The sequence below is a fragment of the Phodopus roborovskii genome, unplaced genomic scaffold (genome assembly GCF_943737965.1).
Source record: "Phodopus roborovskii unplaced genomic scaffold, PHOROB, whole genome shotgun sequence".
Lineage (NCBI taxonomy): Eukaryota > Metazoa > Chordata > Mammalia > Rodentia > Cricetidae > Phodopus > Phodopus roborovskii.
This window is the reverse complement of record NW_026125711.1, coordinates 1,709,179-1,726,603: the sequence shown is the minus strand read 5'-3', so window position 1 is coordinate 1,726,603 and position 17,425 is coordinate 1,709,179. Positions and strand designations below refer to the sequence as shown.

General features: G+C 39.1%; 1 protein-coding gene across 1 annotated transcript in view; it reads left to right on the top strand.

Annotated features, from left to right (window-relative positions):
* The window catches only part of Ccnb3 (cyclin B3), a 41,951-nt gene extending 26,365 nt beyond the window's left edge, over positions 1–15,586 (top strand). The window contains exons 8-12 of the mRNA XM_051178531.1: positions 4,085–4,222; positions 8,066–8,221; positions 9,434–9,583; positions 15,060–15,190; positions 15,426–15,586. Coding sequence (XP_051034488.1) covers positions 4,085–4,222; positions 8,066–8,221; positions 9,434–9,583; positions 15,060–15,190; positions 15,426–15,507 — 657 coding nt within the window. The 3' untranslated portion in view covers positions 15,508–15,586. The remainder of the gene's footprint in view (positions 1–4,084; positions 4,223–8,065; positions 8,222–9,433; positions 9,584–15,059; positions 15,191–15,425) is intronic.
* Positions 15,587–17,425: the final 1,839 nt, after the last annotated feature.

The following is a 17,425-nucleotide window of genomic DNA, read 5'->3' as shown; positions in this document are numbered from 1 at the left end:
CTCCCATTTGCTCCTCCAAGAGGGTAAGGTCTCCCCTAGGAAGTCTACTAAGTCTGCCCCATAGTTATCTTGGTCCTGATTTTGTTTTTATAGGTTTTGTTTATATAGATGTGTGTGTGTGTGTGTGTTTTATTTTTAATTTAAATTTGAAAGAAGCTTGTTTTACATGTCAATCTCAGTTCCCGAAACCTCCTATACTTTCCCACCAACCCCCATCCCATCCCCTTTATGCTCCCCAGGGAGCAAACTTCCATGGGGAGTCTTCAAAGTGTGTCATATCATTTAGAGCAGGGCCTAGGCCCTCCCCCATGTGTCTAGGCTGAGAAGGTATCCCTCTATGTGGAATGGGCTCTCAAAGTCCATTTATAAACTAGGGACAAATACTGATCTACTACCAGAGGTCCCATAGACAGCCCAGTCCTTCTAAATAACACCCACATTCAGGGGTATTGGTCTGGGGTCCATGAGCTTCCCCTTGTTCAGGTCAGCCCAGTCTTTTGCTCATCACTCCTCCGTGTCTGCAAGTGGATTCCAGGAGTTCGACTCAGTGTTTAGCTGTGGGTGTCTGCTTCTGCTTCCATCAGCTACTAAAGGAAGGCTTGTGGTACATTTACACAATGGAGTACTACTCAGCAGAAAAACAAACAAACAAACAAACAAACAAACAAAACAATCAAATCTTGAAATTCACAGGCAAATGGATGGAACTAGAAGAAACCATCATGAGTGAGGTAACCCAGTCACAAAAAAGACAAACGCGAGCCTTCATCTACTAACAGATATACCTGCATTTCTTAAAAACAAGTAAATCCCTCCCATCCCCTCCTCACTTCCCTTACATTTCCCTCAGTGAGAGGGGTGGGAAGAAGAACTGTAGTTGGAATGTAAATTAAAATTTAAAAGAATAAATAAATTATAAAAATACTTTTAAAAAAGCAAATTCTAAGATGAATGTTGTGGTACAAGCCTGCAGTCTCTATTCTTGGGAGGTAGAGGCAGGAGATCAAGAGATCAATGCCACCCTCAGCTTCACAGAAAGTTTGCAGTCAGTGTGGGCTCCATGAAACCCCATGTTAAAACAATCACACACACACACACACACACACACACACACACACACACACACTCCAATCTTTTCATCTAAGTATGGATCTATTGTGTTCTTTTTAATGGGTCTGTGATTCTCTTATCTGTATAAGAATCTTCATTTAGTTAACTCACCCTTTTGATAGAACTGGTCTAGTAACCTCCCCTAAGATAACTTTAAATAGTTTGCATGTTTCCATTTCTTTCTCTGTTTTTAGTTAAAAAAAAAAAAACTAAACTTTTAGGTCTATGTTAGTCTTGTCTAGTATATTACTTTTGATTTAAAAAATCTTTAAGTGTGTGTAGTGAGATAGTCATTCTGTGGCACTGACCATGCCCATTGGGGGGTGGAGCCATGGGCAGATGTGACCTGTGGAAGGAGGTCTGAGGAAGAGCCCAGAAAAGCTCTCTTCTTGGCGGGACTCAGACAGGAGAGCATCGGGTGGAATTTCCTGGTGTTCATCTGTCTAGGTTGTAAGTTATTTCTCCCTGAATAAACATCTATTCGGGCTATTTGTTTATCCTGATCCTTATTTAACTGTGATAAGTGTGGCTCTGATTTCTATAATTATGTTGTAATAATTTGAGACCCTTTAATCTAAATGTTTATTTAGTCTTTGGCATTAAGGATTTTTATTGTTTGTCCTATATACCATTCTATATTCTCTCTACTTTTTTTTTTTTTGCTTTCTTGTTTTAAGAACCCTTGCATTAAGAGCTGACTTTCAATAGGCTGAAGAAATCAATCAGCTCTATCAGCTCTGCTACCTATTAAACTCTCTCAGAAGTAGATTGTCTATAAATGGCTTGACACTGGGTTTCACAGGTCTGTAAGTTGCAGCCAGCAAGAATGTAGCAGGAAATAACTTGGCTTCATCTTCTCTTTCACCCCATTTACTAGGATAGAAGCCTCTTTTCCAGCCAAGCATGAGGACCTGAGTGGAGCCCCAGCCATATATATATGGCTGAGCATGATAGTATGTGTCTGTAATCCCAGCCCTAGAAGGGTGAAAAAAGACAAATCACTGGCGTTCACTGGTCACCTGGCATAGTAGAATCAGTGAGCTTCAAGTCCCACTCAGAGACTGTCTCAAAAACTAATGCAGATGGTACCTGAGGGCAATACCTAAAGTTGACCTCTGGCCTCTACATGTGCACATGCATGCATTACCTACATGTGCACTCACACATATACACGAAAGTGCACAGGATTACCATTCATATATTACCCATGTATTTATATGATACTATTTAATAACAGCATGCAGGGGTAGGTGTGTACTAGAAGGAAATAATGTATTGGCTGTACCGTTTTATCACAGAGACATTATCCTTAGATACTGCATATGATTCCTGCCATTATTTATTTATATATTTGTTTGTTTGGGATTATCTGATTTCAATTTGCTACTTAAGATTGTGGCCATTACTTTTCACCTATATGATCTCTCCCCATTTCTATCTTAAAACATTTATTTGGATATTGTGGAGAGCAAAACAAGATGCCCATGACAGAATCCCCAGTAACTGTGAAAATGTTGAAGTTGCTAATCAGCTGAGTTTAAGATAGGCCAATGACCTCAGATTATTAGAGTGAACCTAATCTATTTTCAGATGTCCTTAAATGTGGATTAGGGAGATTGGATGATACACTATGAGAAAGATTTGTCTAGTTACTCATAGGTTAGTGAGATAAAAGGGGCAACAGATGAAAATTGTGAGTTGACTCCACAAACTAGAAAAAAAGATATTTTTTTATTATTATTACTTTTTATTTTACATGTTAATCCCAGTTCCCTCTCCCTCCCCCTCACTCCCTCTCTACTTCCCTTTCCCCCTCTTACCCTCTCTCTCCCCTCACATGCACCCTGACCACCCTCCCCTCCCATCCCCCCATCCCAATTCCACATGTAGGGCAATGCCATCCAGGTGGGGTCATGTAAATCTGTCAAGTCATTTGAAGTAGGGACTAGGACTTCTCTCCTGTCTCTAGGTTAAGGCAGTATCAATTTTTACTAGAACTTCTAGAAAAGAAGATGGAACTATTTGAAACTTGACATTTTCTGTTTCCATCAACTCCTAGATGAGGGGGTCTATGATGGTACATAAGTTAGTTATCAGTCTCTCAGCTAAACACAGAGCCAAACTGGAATCCAGATGCAGAGAGGGAGAAGTGACAAGAAAAATGGGGGCAAGACCAGGCTTCAGAAACACATAGAGACAGCTGACCTGAACAAGGGGGAGCTAACGGACCACCAGACTGATAGCTGGGAAACCAGCATTGGACTGACTCAGACCCCTGAACATGGGTCTCAGAAGGCCTGGGCAGTCTAAGGGACCTGACAGGTGAACCAGGATGTATCCCTGGTGCATGAAAGGACATTGGGAGCACATTCCCCATGCAGGGATACTCCCTTAACCTAGAGGCAGGAGAGAGGGCCTAGTACCTACTTGAAATGACTTGACAGACTTTGTTGATCCCTCCTGGAAGGCATCACCTTCCCTGTGGAGTTGGGGGTAGGTGGGATGGGAGGGTGGTCAGGGGGCATGGGAGGGAGGGGGAGGGAACTGGCATTGATATGTAAAATAAGAAAGAAAGAAAAAACTTGACTTTTAGCCCTGTCTCTATATTTTGGATCTAAAGAAACACTATCTCTGTGGATATTTCAAGTTACTAATAAATGAGGAAAGCAGGAGTCTGAGCTTTAGAGATCCAGGAGAGAGAGAGGGTATATGGACTCAAGGCACTTATAGACACTGTCTAGCTTGTGAAGTTGATTATTTGTCTGAAGGATAATTACAGATAATTGCAGGCGGCTTAAAGTGGTTAGACAGAGGTATGTGTTGGTACATTTCTGAAGAAGTTCCATATTCCTAGCAGAGTACAAACTGGCTAGGGCTGTTCTTGGTGCTTCAGACAGTCAAGGTTTCTAGATTTGTTTGGAGATGGTTGTTAATTTGGAAAATTTGCAGATTCCTGTCTTCTTTGTTCCTTCAGACATCCTTTCAGATGAGTCATGAGACCCTGTATTTGACAGTGAAGCTAGTGGATCACTACCTAATGAAGGCACAATGCAAGAAGGATCACTTACAACTCCTTGGTTCCACTGCCTACATGATTGCAGCCAAATTTGAGGTGAGTCTGAATCCTTAAGATATGAGGGCACTTATAGAATATCCATCTTAAATATAGAATGAATATGTATATGAACATACACATATAAGTAGAACTGTGTACATGCATCTCTATAAATTTATCTATGTATATGTAAATTAAGTACACATGCACATATGTATGTATATATGTATATAGATATACATATATACATACATACACACACACACACACACACACACACACACACACACACACCCCTACATCCCTTCCAAATTTTTGTCTGTTTCCTCACTCTTTAAAGTTCTTGGTTGGCACTGGTGGTATATTTGTCCTGGGGAGCAGCAAAGTTCACTTGTTTGGCCTTTAAAAATACTTTATAGGCACAAACAGGTGACTAATTTGACAGGTAGTACTCTTAAAAAAAAACCTCCTGCTCATTTATGATTTTCTGCCCCTCTCCCCAAGCTTTTCTCATTCACCAGCTATATCATTGTCTAGGGGATTCTATCTGCATCTATAATAAAACAAAGTAGATTGTTGGAGATAGTCAAAAGAAAATGGTTTGGTGTAGATTATAATGAGTCTAAAATGTTTTGGGTGACATAGTTATTTTTAAAGTAACAGTATAAAGACAGCTGGCCTTTTCTTCATGATTATAATCCATCTAGTTAACCTCTCTGATTCTTTCCCTTATTTAGGAGGTGGCAGTTTCCATTAACAGGTTTAAATAACTTTGGAACTAATTTTGCTTCTGGTATATCTGATGGCTCCCACCCCCGTTTAATTTTTTGTGCCTGCTCCTCCCTTTTCCTTGCTTCTTCTTTTTTTTTTTTTTTTTTTGCCTTCTCGGTCCCTCTCTATCTCTCAGTCTCATACTTTTCTACTTAAGTGTCCCTTTGTACTTACCATTAGAGATGCCATTCATTACTTTACTTTCAAAGGCTGGGCCTAGGTACAGCAGGAAGAAAGGTGAAGAAAGGAATCAGGTCAGGTACTTTCAGTGAGCTTTGAAACCCAAAATACTCCTTGTCCTGAGGTCAGAACAGAAGGAATCTACTAAGGCCTGTGGAAGAAGCTGTCTTCCCCTTATGGGATATGGAAATACTGGAAGACCTCTTTAAAGGATTTATTTTCATTTCCTAATAATGTGTATATGTCTCTGTGGGAGTATGCATATGTGAGTGCAGGTGTCCATGGAATCAATGATATCATATGTCTTCAGAGCTGGGAACCTGTTGATGTGGCTACTAGGAAACAAACTTGGGTCTTCTGTAATATCAGTAGGCATTCTTAACTGCTGGGCCATTTTTCTAGCCCCTGAAAGAGTTGTTTTTTAAATCATAGAAGTTTAATTCACATATAAGTACATTATTTATTTACTTCCTTTCCTTCCTCCATCCCCAAACCTTCTTATTCCTTTTCAAATTCATGGCCTCTTTGATAATTATTGTTTATTTATATACACACATAATTATAAAAACAGAGCCTGTGAGTCCATTTACTATTGCTTGTATGTACATGATTTGAGGGTTGACCAATTGGTATAGGCTAACCAATTAGGGGACTCATCCATCACTGGGTAAGACTAATTCTCCCTCTCTCAGCAGTTATTAATTGCCTGCTGTTCTTATTGTAAGAGTGGGGCTTGGGAGATTTTTTGCCTCCACATTAGCATGTCTGTTAGTGTTGTCATTTATTGTTCACCTTCTGTTGAGCCAGTCACATTGTTGAGATTTCATGGATATAGCTTTCCTGTCATTTGTAGGAGGCACATCTCACAGCAGGTTTCTTGGTCCTCTGTCTCTTACAACTTTCCCATCCCTCCTCCCACAATATTTCTCAAATATTGCAGGACTTATTTTGTAGGACTTGCATTATACGTTTATCAACTGGGGGTGGGTACCCTGTCATCATTTGATTTCTGCATCTTGACCATTTATGGTTTTCGTTAATGCTCTCCACCTGCTACAAAGAGGACCTTCTTAGAGGAAAGGTGATGGTTACACTTATTGTGCTTGTAAGAATACGTTTTAGAATGCAGTTAGGAATTATGCTGGTCTAGTGACATATGCAGTTGTGCATTCTTCTCTATGATTGATAACCTCACTAGTTCTGGGAAGTTGGCTTGGTTTCCAGTATGAGATATCCTTTTCTTCCTGTTGAGGTGGCCTTAAGTCTAATTAGATAGCTGGTGGTTACCACCAACATAAGAGTGTCACTATTGCACTTTTAGAGCTATCTTGTCATGCTGGTCATTGTTGTGATTCACAGATTTCATAGTTGGGTAGGACTATTGATTGCTTCCCTCTTTTGGCAGCTTGTATAGTACCCTGGTACTATGAAATCTAGACCTGTGGGAAGAAGCTTCAAAGTCAAATACAGCTCAAATTCTTCCTTCAGAGTTGTTTATGATCAAAATGTGTGGTGCCTTTAGCAGCAGGGACTTTCTTTCAACCTCTAGGAGGCAGCTGATGGTAACAGCGGTAGCTTATGTTGTCTTGGGAATCTCCTGGACTACCCTGACCAATAGCTTAAAAAGAGGTTTCTCATGCCTGGTTCAGAGAGGTTTGCTAGATAAACAACTGATGATAATTGCTAGTGGGGATGTGGAGAAAGGGAAACCTCCTTTCACTATTAATGAGAATGCAAACTGTTAGAGCCGTTCTAGAATTGAGCTTGGAAAATCCTCAAAAAGGTAAAAACAAATGAACCATATGATCCACCTACCTCTCCTTGGCATATATCCAAAGTACTTGACATTCCTACTTCATCAGTAATGTGTTCAGCAATGTATATCATGTCTCTGTTCACAATAGTTTGGAGATGGAAACAATCTGCCTTTCGATAGATGAATGGATAATGAAAATATGGTATGTATACACAATGGAATACTATTCAGCTGTAAAGGAAAATAAAATCACGAAATTTGCAGGTAAATGTAAGGGACTAGAAAACAGTATATTGAGTGAGGTAACCCAGACCTAGAAAGATGAATGCCACATGTTCTCTAATTTGCAAGTTTTAGCTCCAAATCTTTAACTGTGAGTATATGCTGGAGTAACTGCAAAAAGCAGGAAAGTAAAAAGGGACCAAGAAAGGAGGGATATAGAGTGGGAAATATCATGATACAGGTGACCTGAAAGAGTTTTCAAGGGAGGTGGGGCTAATGGGATGATTGTGGAAGAAAGGAACTAGTGATATGGGGATATGTGAACTGATGAAGCCTATGGGGAGGAGGAATAGAAGGAGAGGGAGACAAAAAAGAGGGAAGAACAGTAAGGAGGTAAAGAGGAAAGTACAGCTGGGGTGGACAGTGAGCTCTAGGCCATAGAAAAGCACGAAGGGTCTTTCTATATACTCATAATTTCCCCCAACCAATGTTCAACCTCCAGAGTACAGAGCATGGGAAGGCACTCCCAGAACAGCACACCCAAACTCCTAGCTCTTCTCCATCCTACCAGGTTTATTTTCTATATCTAGATCTTTTTTTGGCTTCCTTCTGTTCCTTTCCTATAGCAGGTTTTAGATACCTCTATTCTGATTTCTGATTCTCACCCATCAAGAGGGCACGTCCCTGCTTTCAGATACTGTGTCATGTTAGACTGCTTTTAGCATTATAAGAAACCATAGCCTTTAGACCCATGCTCTGCCTGAGGCAACTATTCTTATTTTTCTATTTTTTTTTCTGTTGAGAGATTCAAATTAACTAAAACTGACTCTGAGATCTGTCCTGAAAGTCTGTATCTGGAAATGTGGTTGACTCCTACTTATCTTCCTTCACTTCTCTCCCCTTCTTCCTTTCATCATAATTACAGAGGAAAAGGATGTACATGGGTGACTGTGTCTCCTTTCAATCCACAGGAATCCTATCCACCTTCTCTGCCAGAGTTCCTTTACATTTGTGAAGATCTTTATCAGCAACATGATATGGTTGCCTTGGAAATGAACATCCTGAAAACCCTCAACTTTGACATCAATATTCCCACTGCATATCATTTTCTACGTAGATATGCTTCGGTAACTGGGAGGAGATATATAGCTTAGTTATTTTGACTTTTGGATTAATCTTTTCTATATTCAGAGTGGCTGTCAGTTATTGGTGAAAAGTTGTTTATCACATACTTGGGGTGAGGCAAGTTATAAATTTCTGTGATGTACCTATAAGATTTTGTGATAAGGGTAAACTAGGGGATGAGGTAAAAATATTCTTTGAACAGGAGAAGTTGCATATGCTTTGGGGAAATGTTGACAATATTCTTTTTCTTGGTTGAATATTGGTTATGGGGAAGACCACCTTTTAATTATTCATTGGATCCTACAGTTGTTATATATATATATATATATATATATATATATATATATATGTGTGTGTGTGTGTGTGTGTGTGTGTGTGTGTGTGTGTGTGTGTGTGTATATACATATATATATATTTATGTGTGTGTTGTAAGTTTAAAATATTTGAATATAGGAAGGAAGGGAATGTTTTGGATCATGAAACATCTCCTAGAGTAGGACTATGTACAAAATCACAGTTGGGAGACTTTGATCCTTCAAAGGATGATGACTATAGCAAAGAGAGTCACTTGATAATTTAGGGGCCCTAAAGATGATTAATCTCTATGCCAGTATCATAATATTCTCCTGAGTGAATTCACTTTTGTAGGCAATGTGACAGCTCTGCTCCAGTGGGGAAGGGTTTCTTCAAAGTTACAGCTCTGAAGGGAAAGAAATCATGGCAGTTGGGAGCCAAGGAATACTGCCAAGTCAGACCACACAACACACCTCACACAGGCGATTTATTAGGAGGGGAAATCCAATAGGGTGGCTACCTCTAATTAGGTGTGAAGCAGCAGAGAACTGAGCAGAAGACAGGGTTGATATAGTGTTTCTGGGCAGAGGGCTTTCCAGGATGGGTATTGGTAGGTTTTCAAATCCAGAGCTTGGGCTTTTTACTCTGTAGTGTGGGCTGTGGCTGGCCATTAGGGCAGTTAAGAGTGTGCTGTGGGTAGAACCTTGCAATTGGAAGTCCTCAAGGGAGGGGCCTGGCCACTTACATGCTTTGAAGGCCTTACAGGCAGGAGTCTGTAAATAGGGTCATGGTAGCAGAAGAAGTACTTTGTTTAAGCATAGAACCATGTGGACTAGGGATGGGATAACTTGAAAGGAATTCTCCTGCCCTATATTGTTTTTTCTAAATGGATTGTTAACCAGTCTTCTTATTTCCTTTAGTGTGTCCGTGCTAGCATGAAGACACTAACCTTGTCCCGCTTCATCTGTGAGATGACCCTGCAGGAATATGAATATGTCCAAGAGAAGCCTTCAAAGCTAGCTGCAGCCTCCTTTGCCTTGGCCCTCTACATGAGGAATCTCAACAACTGTGTAAATGGATGGGGTGGCTTAGTTGCTAAAAGCATGATGTTCTAAATTCAAACCCTCAGCACTCATGTAAAAAGCTATGCATGGCTATTTTTAATTGTGCTTCTAGTCTCTCTCTCTCTCTCTCTCTCTCTCTCTCTCTCTCTCTCTCTCTCTCTCTCTCTCTCTGTGTGTGTGTGTGTGTGTGTGTGTGTGTGTGTGTGTGTGTGTGTGTGTGTGTGTGTTATGGGGAGAGGTGAGGATTGTCAATACAAGAGAATCATTGGGAACTTACTGGCTTCCAGCCTGGCTTTAGGTTCAAGTGAGAAATTCTGTCTCAAAGAATAAGGTTGATAGTAATTGAGTAAGACCACCTGATATTTTCCTCTCGCCTGTACATGTACATACAGGTGTACACACACACACACACACACACACACACACACACACACACACACCCCAAAACTACTTGGGATAAATACAATGGGTGAATATGTTGTTAAAATCAGGACTGTGGGAAGTTCTTATAACAAAACTGCTAATTTCCTGTAGTTATGGTGTCTTTATCACTTACACGATGTATGGGCAATGTTTTCTACAGTAATTGCTTTCAAATATTTAGTTTTTCTTAGCTACAATACTGTAACACTTTGTCTTAAAGAAAGCCTCCCAGGAAAGCCAGAATTACAAAACAGACCAATGTGAAGTCACTCTAGTTGTCATAGGGGCTATGATGGGCTCACTTCCTATCCTTTGTCCCATTCCATTCCTGTTTTTACAGTCTCCTTAGCAGAACTGGCCTCTTAAAGTCCTTGTTGGACTAGGGCTTGAGAAACACTGACCCAGAGACTAAAGAAGAGTTAGAAGATCTGTCCATGTATGTAACAGGGCACGCCTGTAGTGTTATTGTCTGAAGAAGAAAGCCTCCTATAATTAAATTTCTTATTTGATACTGTCCTCAATTTTATACAATATTGTAGAGAAAAGCAACTTTTGAGAACTTTGAAATCTTACCAATATGTAGCATATAATCAAATTAGAGACAATGTGGTAACAACACCCTTGTTGAGCCATTTCTAAGCCATTTCTACATCTAGAAACTCTGCACCACTCTTGATGAGCAAACCTCTGAATGCTGAGGAAGTACCACAGACAGTTTGATGATCCTGCACCAATTGTATTTATTTTTTACTAGCAGTTTCAGTATTCCAGGTTTCTGTTATCTTCTGCATTCTAACTGGGATAAGATGAAACCTTAAAGTTTTTTTATTAGCATTTTTCTAATTGCTAGGTGTTTCTTAGCCATGTTTTCTTCTTTTGAGAAATTTCTATTCAGATCTTATGTACATATTTGAATGTGACATTTGTTTGTGACTATTTAGGGTTTTTTCTTTTTTACATATTCTGGATATTAATCTTTTGTTAGAGGTTTCGCTGGCAAAGATTCTCTCTCATTCTGTGGGCTTCATCTTCTTCCAGGTCATTATTTCTTTAGCTGTGCAGAAGCTTTTGAGATTTCTGGAGCCCTACTTGTTAATTGTTTGTCTAAGTTCTTAGGCAAATGGAGTCCTATTCAGAAAGTCCTTTCCTACACACCTATATCATATACTATACTGCCTATGTTTTCTTCTAGAAGTTTCAGTGTTCTAGGTTTCATGTCTATATCTTTGATCCATTTTGAGTTTATTTTTGGTCAAGGTGGTAGGTAGTGTCTTACCTGAGGTTTCTAGATCCTGCCTGACCTCTGATAAAGTATTCCAAAGCAGTAAATAGGGATATAGAACCCAGGGGTAGGGGTACCATCTAGGGTTGTTGGATGGGCTTAAAATGGTTTAGTGGATGGTGGGTATTATCTTACCTGGGGTCCCTAGGACCACTCTGGCCTCTGGTAAAGCTTCTGGGGCTGTGGAAATTTTAAGTTTTATTCCATTGTGGTCAGATACTGTGTGAGCAGTGATTACAGTCTTTTTGAATTTTTAAATATTTGTTTTGTGTCCCAGAATGTGGCCTATTTCAGAAAAGCTTCCATGTGCTACTGAGTAAAATGGACATTCTTTTGTGTTTGGGTGGAATACTCTGTAGCTTTTAGATGTATGATACATCTGTTTCTAATGATACTCTGTATAATTTTTTTTTGTCAAGATAACTAGTCTATTGGAGAAAGTGAGATATTGACGCCACATATTAGGTTGAAGTTAATCTGTGTCATTAAATCCAATAGTAATTTTTAAAATGAAATTGGACACCCCAGAATTTGGTGCATGTGCACGCGCGCGCGCGCACACACACACACACGCACGCACGCACACACACGCACACACGCACGCACACACACACATCTTCATGGTTAACTGTTCCCTTGATTAGAATGAATTGTGCCTCTTTATCTTTTCTGATTACTTTTAGTGTGGAGTCTGTTTTTTTTTCAGCTATTAGGATAGTGATGTCTCCTTGCTTTTATGCCCAACTTGATTAGAGTACTTTTGTACATCTTTAAGGTAGTGGCTATCTGTAAAGATAAGATGTGTTTCTTGAAAAAAAGAGATGGGTGGATTTGGTTGCTTGTTCTGTTCAGCAAGCTAGTGTCTTTGATTGGAAAATTGAGTCTATTAATATTTAAAGTTATTTTTGAAATGTGTGTGAGTTAATTATGGTCATTGTATTGTTTCTTTTGGTATTATTTGTGTTCTGAGTGATACTTTGTACAATTTATTTATTATTAATTTATTTTTTACATTCCAATCCCAATTCCCCTCCCTTTTCCTTTTCACTCCTTCCACTCCCCCCTCCCATCTGCTTCATGGAGAGGGTGAGGTTTCCCATAGGAAGTCTACTAAGTCTGTCCTATCATCTAGTTGAGGCAGGATCAGGTACTTTGTATCTTACTAATTATTGCTTTGTGTTTATCTTCTCTGTTTCTTCATATGCTTTCTTTAGATTTTTTTGATGAAAATAAAAATTTCAAGATATGTATATACTGGACAGTCTGACTTTCTCCTTCAACTACACAGATATTTTTGTTGGATATATTAGTCAAGGTTGGTCATGGTCTTTCAGGAATTGGAATGTATTACTCCAGGCATTTCTGCTTTTCAAATTTCCATCGAGAAGTCAGCTGTTATTCTCACAAGTTTTCCTTTATATGTGGTTTCAGTTTTTGTTTTTGTTTTCCTTGCAGCTTTCAACATTCTTTGAACTTTATACTTAGTGTTTTAGCTATGATGTACTGGAAGAATTTTCTTTTTTGGTGTTGTCTATTTGATGCTATGTGTGCTTCTTGTATCTGTATCCTAGTTTGGGAGTGTTTTCTTCTATGATATTGTTGAAGATCTGGTCTATGCCATTGTCTTTGATTCTTCTCCTTTATCTATGCCTGTAATTCAAAAGTTTGATTTTTCAAGTTGTTTCATATTTCCTGTATCTTCCTTTCATTTGTTCAAACTTGTTTTCATATTCCTTGCTTATTTAGTCTGTATGTTCTACTTTATCTTAGAGTCTTTATATTTTATTTTCTGTTTTATTAACTGTACTTCTAAGGCTTCCCTTTGAGTTTTCTAGTTGGTTTATTGGGTTTTTCAATTCCATTTTCATTTCAGCCTGAGTCTTCAGTATTTTTATGTCATTGTTGAAGTCGACTTTCATATCTCATATCGTCTTTGTCATTTCTGTTAGCCTTATGTTTTTGTTTTCTTGGGGATCATTGTGAAACATCTCAATGCCTTTAGTAGTTTAAACTCTTTGAATTATTTGATAGAGACTATGATTTGTTCTTTTAAACTCCGTGTCTTGGAGTTCTTCTAGGTAATTCTCAATAGCAAACATCTCTATGGGATTGGTAAGTTTTAGAGGGGAGATAATTGCTTTCATATTGTTGGAATTTTTGCTAACGAGATATGGCCATGTGGATTTCTTTAGCTAGTTCTGTGTCTGATATAGACACAGCAGATTCGGGAAGAAGGGAAGATGTGGGGGTGGGTTTGGCCCAGAGGTGAGAAATGGCTTAAGTAGAATGAAGTTAGATTGACAGAGGGGATTGGGTTGTTTTGCTGTATGTGCATCCTGGTTCAAGTCTGGAGGATATGGGTATATCTGGCTGGGAAGAAAGGTTGAATATGTATGGGAGGAGCCTGTGGTTTGGAGGGTAGTCAGGACAGGGTCTGATAAAATCTTAGAGGTTGGTTTTGGAGCAGGCAGGAGTGGGCAGGCTAAGCAGGATCATTGGATGTGGGATCCAGGCTAGATCTGGAAGGTTGGATAGGTTGTATGGAGGGGAAGGCCAAGAAGATTCATTATGTTAGACCCTGGAGAAGTATATGCTGGATCTGGCTATATGGATTGGTTAGATGCCAAAACATGAATGTTTAAAAAAACAGTTTGACAATACATTGATTTAGCAAAAAATAGCAGCAAGTTTCTCACTAGGGCTTTTAATCTCCCCAGCCATGGACTTTTGACCAGGGTTATATATAGTACAGGCTTGTGAAGCCTCAAATTTAATAGGAAAGTAGTTGTTTACCTCTATAACAATCATGTCACTAATATGCCAGTAGGTACATCTTGACTGGCAGATTTATATTGCCACATTCAAGGTCTGCTACTAGGTGAGTCTGTTGATAACTTTTCATCCTAATTGGCCTGTATAGCACCTTATGGCAATTTGAAAGCTAGCCAGTTAGAAGGAAGCTAGTAGTTCAGTTTCAACTCATTTTCCTTATATTGTACAATCGAACTATGTTGAGTCTTCAGCAGTTCCTACCATTTAATTTTTGTGGGCAGAGAAAAAGAAAGAGCAATAGCATGTATTGATTTGGAGGCATCTGAGACGTCCTTGACCAACAATTCATAGGGAGGTATCCCACACCTAGCACTGGCATTTTTGTTTACTAGCCTATGGCTTCTGGGCACAGTATTATCCACTCATACAGAATATCCCTGTTCAAGCTTTATTATTATTATATTTTAAAAGTAATTAATTCATTTACCTTTGATTTCCTGCCACTCCTAGCCCTATCCTCAATTAGAGCTTTCCACCCTCAGAATCCCTCCCATCTACTTTCATATCATATGTTTCATTAATCCCACCCATAACCAGAAGAGGTCATTTTAAAGCTCAGTCTTGAAAGAGAAGTAGAATTTGTAAGAGGATATATTTGATGTGGGCAAAGTAGTAAGTGAAAAGATATGAAGGTGCTAAATGAATGAGTGTGGTGTGTTTGGTGTAAAATTCTAAAACTAGTCCTATTCCTTAGGTCTTTGGTGGATTTAACTCACACAGGCATCTATAACTAGGGCAAACATATAAATGATAATGCTTGGACATAACCATAGAAGTTTGTGTTTGAAATTTACTCTTTTAGGTGCTACCCTATAATTATTAGTAAGTATCTGTATCACATAAGTCTTTGAAGTGTTTTGAGTATCTCCCCTGCCTAAACAAGAGATGGGATGTTTGGACATGTGTAGCATGTTGGGAGAATAGGGTATACTTTTTTTTTTTCAGATTCCTTTACTAGAACATTACACTGGCTATGAGATTGCTGAGCTTCACACCTTGGTCAGGAAGCTGAACGATTCACTGATTTTCCAACCCCATAGTTGCCTCAAGAATGTGTATGAGAAGTATGCTGAAGAGTAAGTACCATACTCCAGTTAAAGCTGAGTTTATGCTCAGTCATGAAAGTCTTTAAAACAGTGGGTCTAGAACAATCGCACTTTTAAAAAGAAGATTCAGAAACTTCACACCTTCCTTTCTATTCTACAATTAAAGCCTGATAGGAAACCAAGGGCTCTAATGTGCAATTTCCTCTGGGGAACCTGTTTTGCTTTGGAAATTTTTCTTCTAAGAAGATCATATTTCCTTTTGCAGGGCCTTCTTTGAAGTCTCCAAAATACCTCCTTTGGACAAGAACCTTCTAGAGGAGATTTTGTTGTGGTCATTATTGGGCTGAGGACCTCTGACAGCAGCTGTCAAGATAGACATACACATAGGCTGCATTTATCTTATGATTAAAATGTTCCTTTTATAAGTAACTATCCATTAATGTTTTTCTCTCTTTGTATATTCATAAATTGATATTGTTGCGAATACTTAAGTGTTTTAAATTGATTTTATGAAAGAAAAGAAACTGTTTGTTACATTTGTTTAAAAAATTAATAAAAATACAATGGTTACTAGAATGACTCATGTCGCCGTATTGCTGAGGCACCCCATGTATAGTCAAGGTTGTTTTCTAACAAGGTAAAGCCTGTTTCAGAACCTACCTTACCCAATTTCCTTCTCTCTTTAGAGCTTTTCTCCTTAGAGGAAGAGGAGTTCATTTAGGTGTGAACTGATAAGTAAGTCTATAAAAGGATGGCTCTGGAGAGTGGCACTCAGTTCAAGAAGAAGAAGAAGGGCATTTGATCTCCTCCCCAGAAAGAGCCAGAGCAACTAATAGTAAGGTAGAACAAATACTTATTAGTTTTGGTCTCAGATTCTTTATATACTTTTGCTTCAATGGTGAAAGGTGGAGAAATAAAACCTCCAAAAGGCAGCTCTGTATAGTGTAAATTTGAAAGCAAAAACAACATGTAGGACACGTTGAAGTCTTTTCTGAACCTTATTGTCTACCAAAAGAAGACATTTCTAGTTATAAAATCAAAATTTTCCATAAATGCAAGCATCAACCAGTTATCCAATTGTTTTTCATAAAACTGCAAGTTCTTTTTCCTCTTGACTTACCTCTGAAGTGATGTGTACTGAAACAGTTACTTCATTTGCTAGGAAAGAAATTAAACATCCCCTATGCCAACAGTCCCACCTCTAGGGCTTTCCCACAGTCTATTAAGTAATATCATCTGTCAGAGCAGATTACTTGAACTCTCATCTTTTTTGCCCTTTTTCCTTTTTTAGTGATACTGGGATTGAACCTAAGGTTTCATATGAGGTATGCAAATATGCCACCATTGAACTATATTTTCTGTTGCTGAAGTTTCCTTCCTGCCAGACATATATTAATTTATAAACTGTTGGTTGATGACTAGGGCTTCTTATTGGCTAGCTCTGTCTTAATTATTAATCCACTTCTGTTAATCTATGTATTTTCACATGGTCTTGGCTTACCAGAGGATGCCTGGACCTATATTGCTCCTTTGCTGGCTATTGTTGGGAGCGGTCTTTGCGGGGCTGCAATCAGGGCCAGCTGAGTGGCTCTAAGTCTGTACCTGAGTGGGGGGAGTGTGGATGAGGGAAAGGCCAGCTATAAACAATAAAGAGAGAGAGACAGACAGAATAAAGGTCAGGAGGGCAGATCAGTCAACACTGAAGGCTACATAGCATCTCTCTCCACCCATCTCTCTCATTCTTCCTTTTTTTGCCCCACATATACTTCCTGCCTAGCCAATCAGTGTTTTATTCATCAACCAATAAGTGAAACATATATACGGAAGGACATCCCCCATCAATTTCCAGTCCTTATTTTTATGTTTTCTTTGTCCTTTATTTAACCTCTGGTGATTTCATGCAGAGGTACTTCAACTTCCCTCTCCTATTCCTACTAGACACTTCCAAGAATATCTCCTTCCCACCTTAATGTCCACTCTCTGTTTTTTTCATTTTATTTATTGTTTTCTATTTTACATGTTGATCCCAGTTTCCTCTCTGTCCCTCCATCCCTCCTTCCCTCTTACCCTCTCTCCCCCCTCACATGCATACTGACCACTCTCCCCTCCCATCCCCCACCCCAATTCCACATGTAGGGCAATGCCATCCAGATGGGGTCATGTAAATCTGTCAAGTCATTTGAAGTAGGGACTAGGACTTCTCTCCTGTCTCTAGGTTAAGGGAGTATCCCTCCATAGGGGATGTGTCCGCAAGGTCCTTTTGTG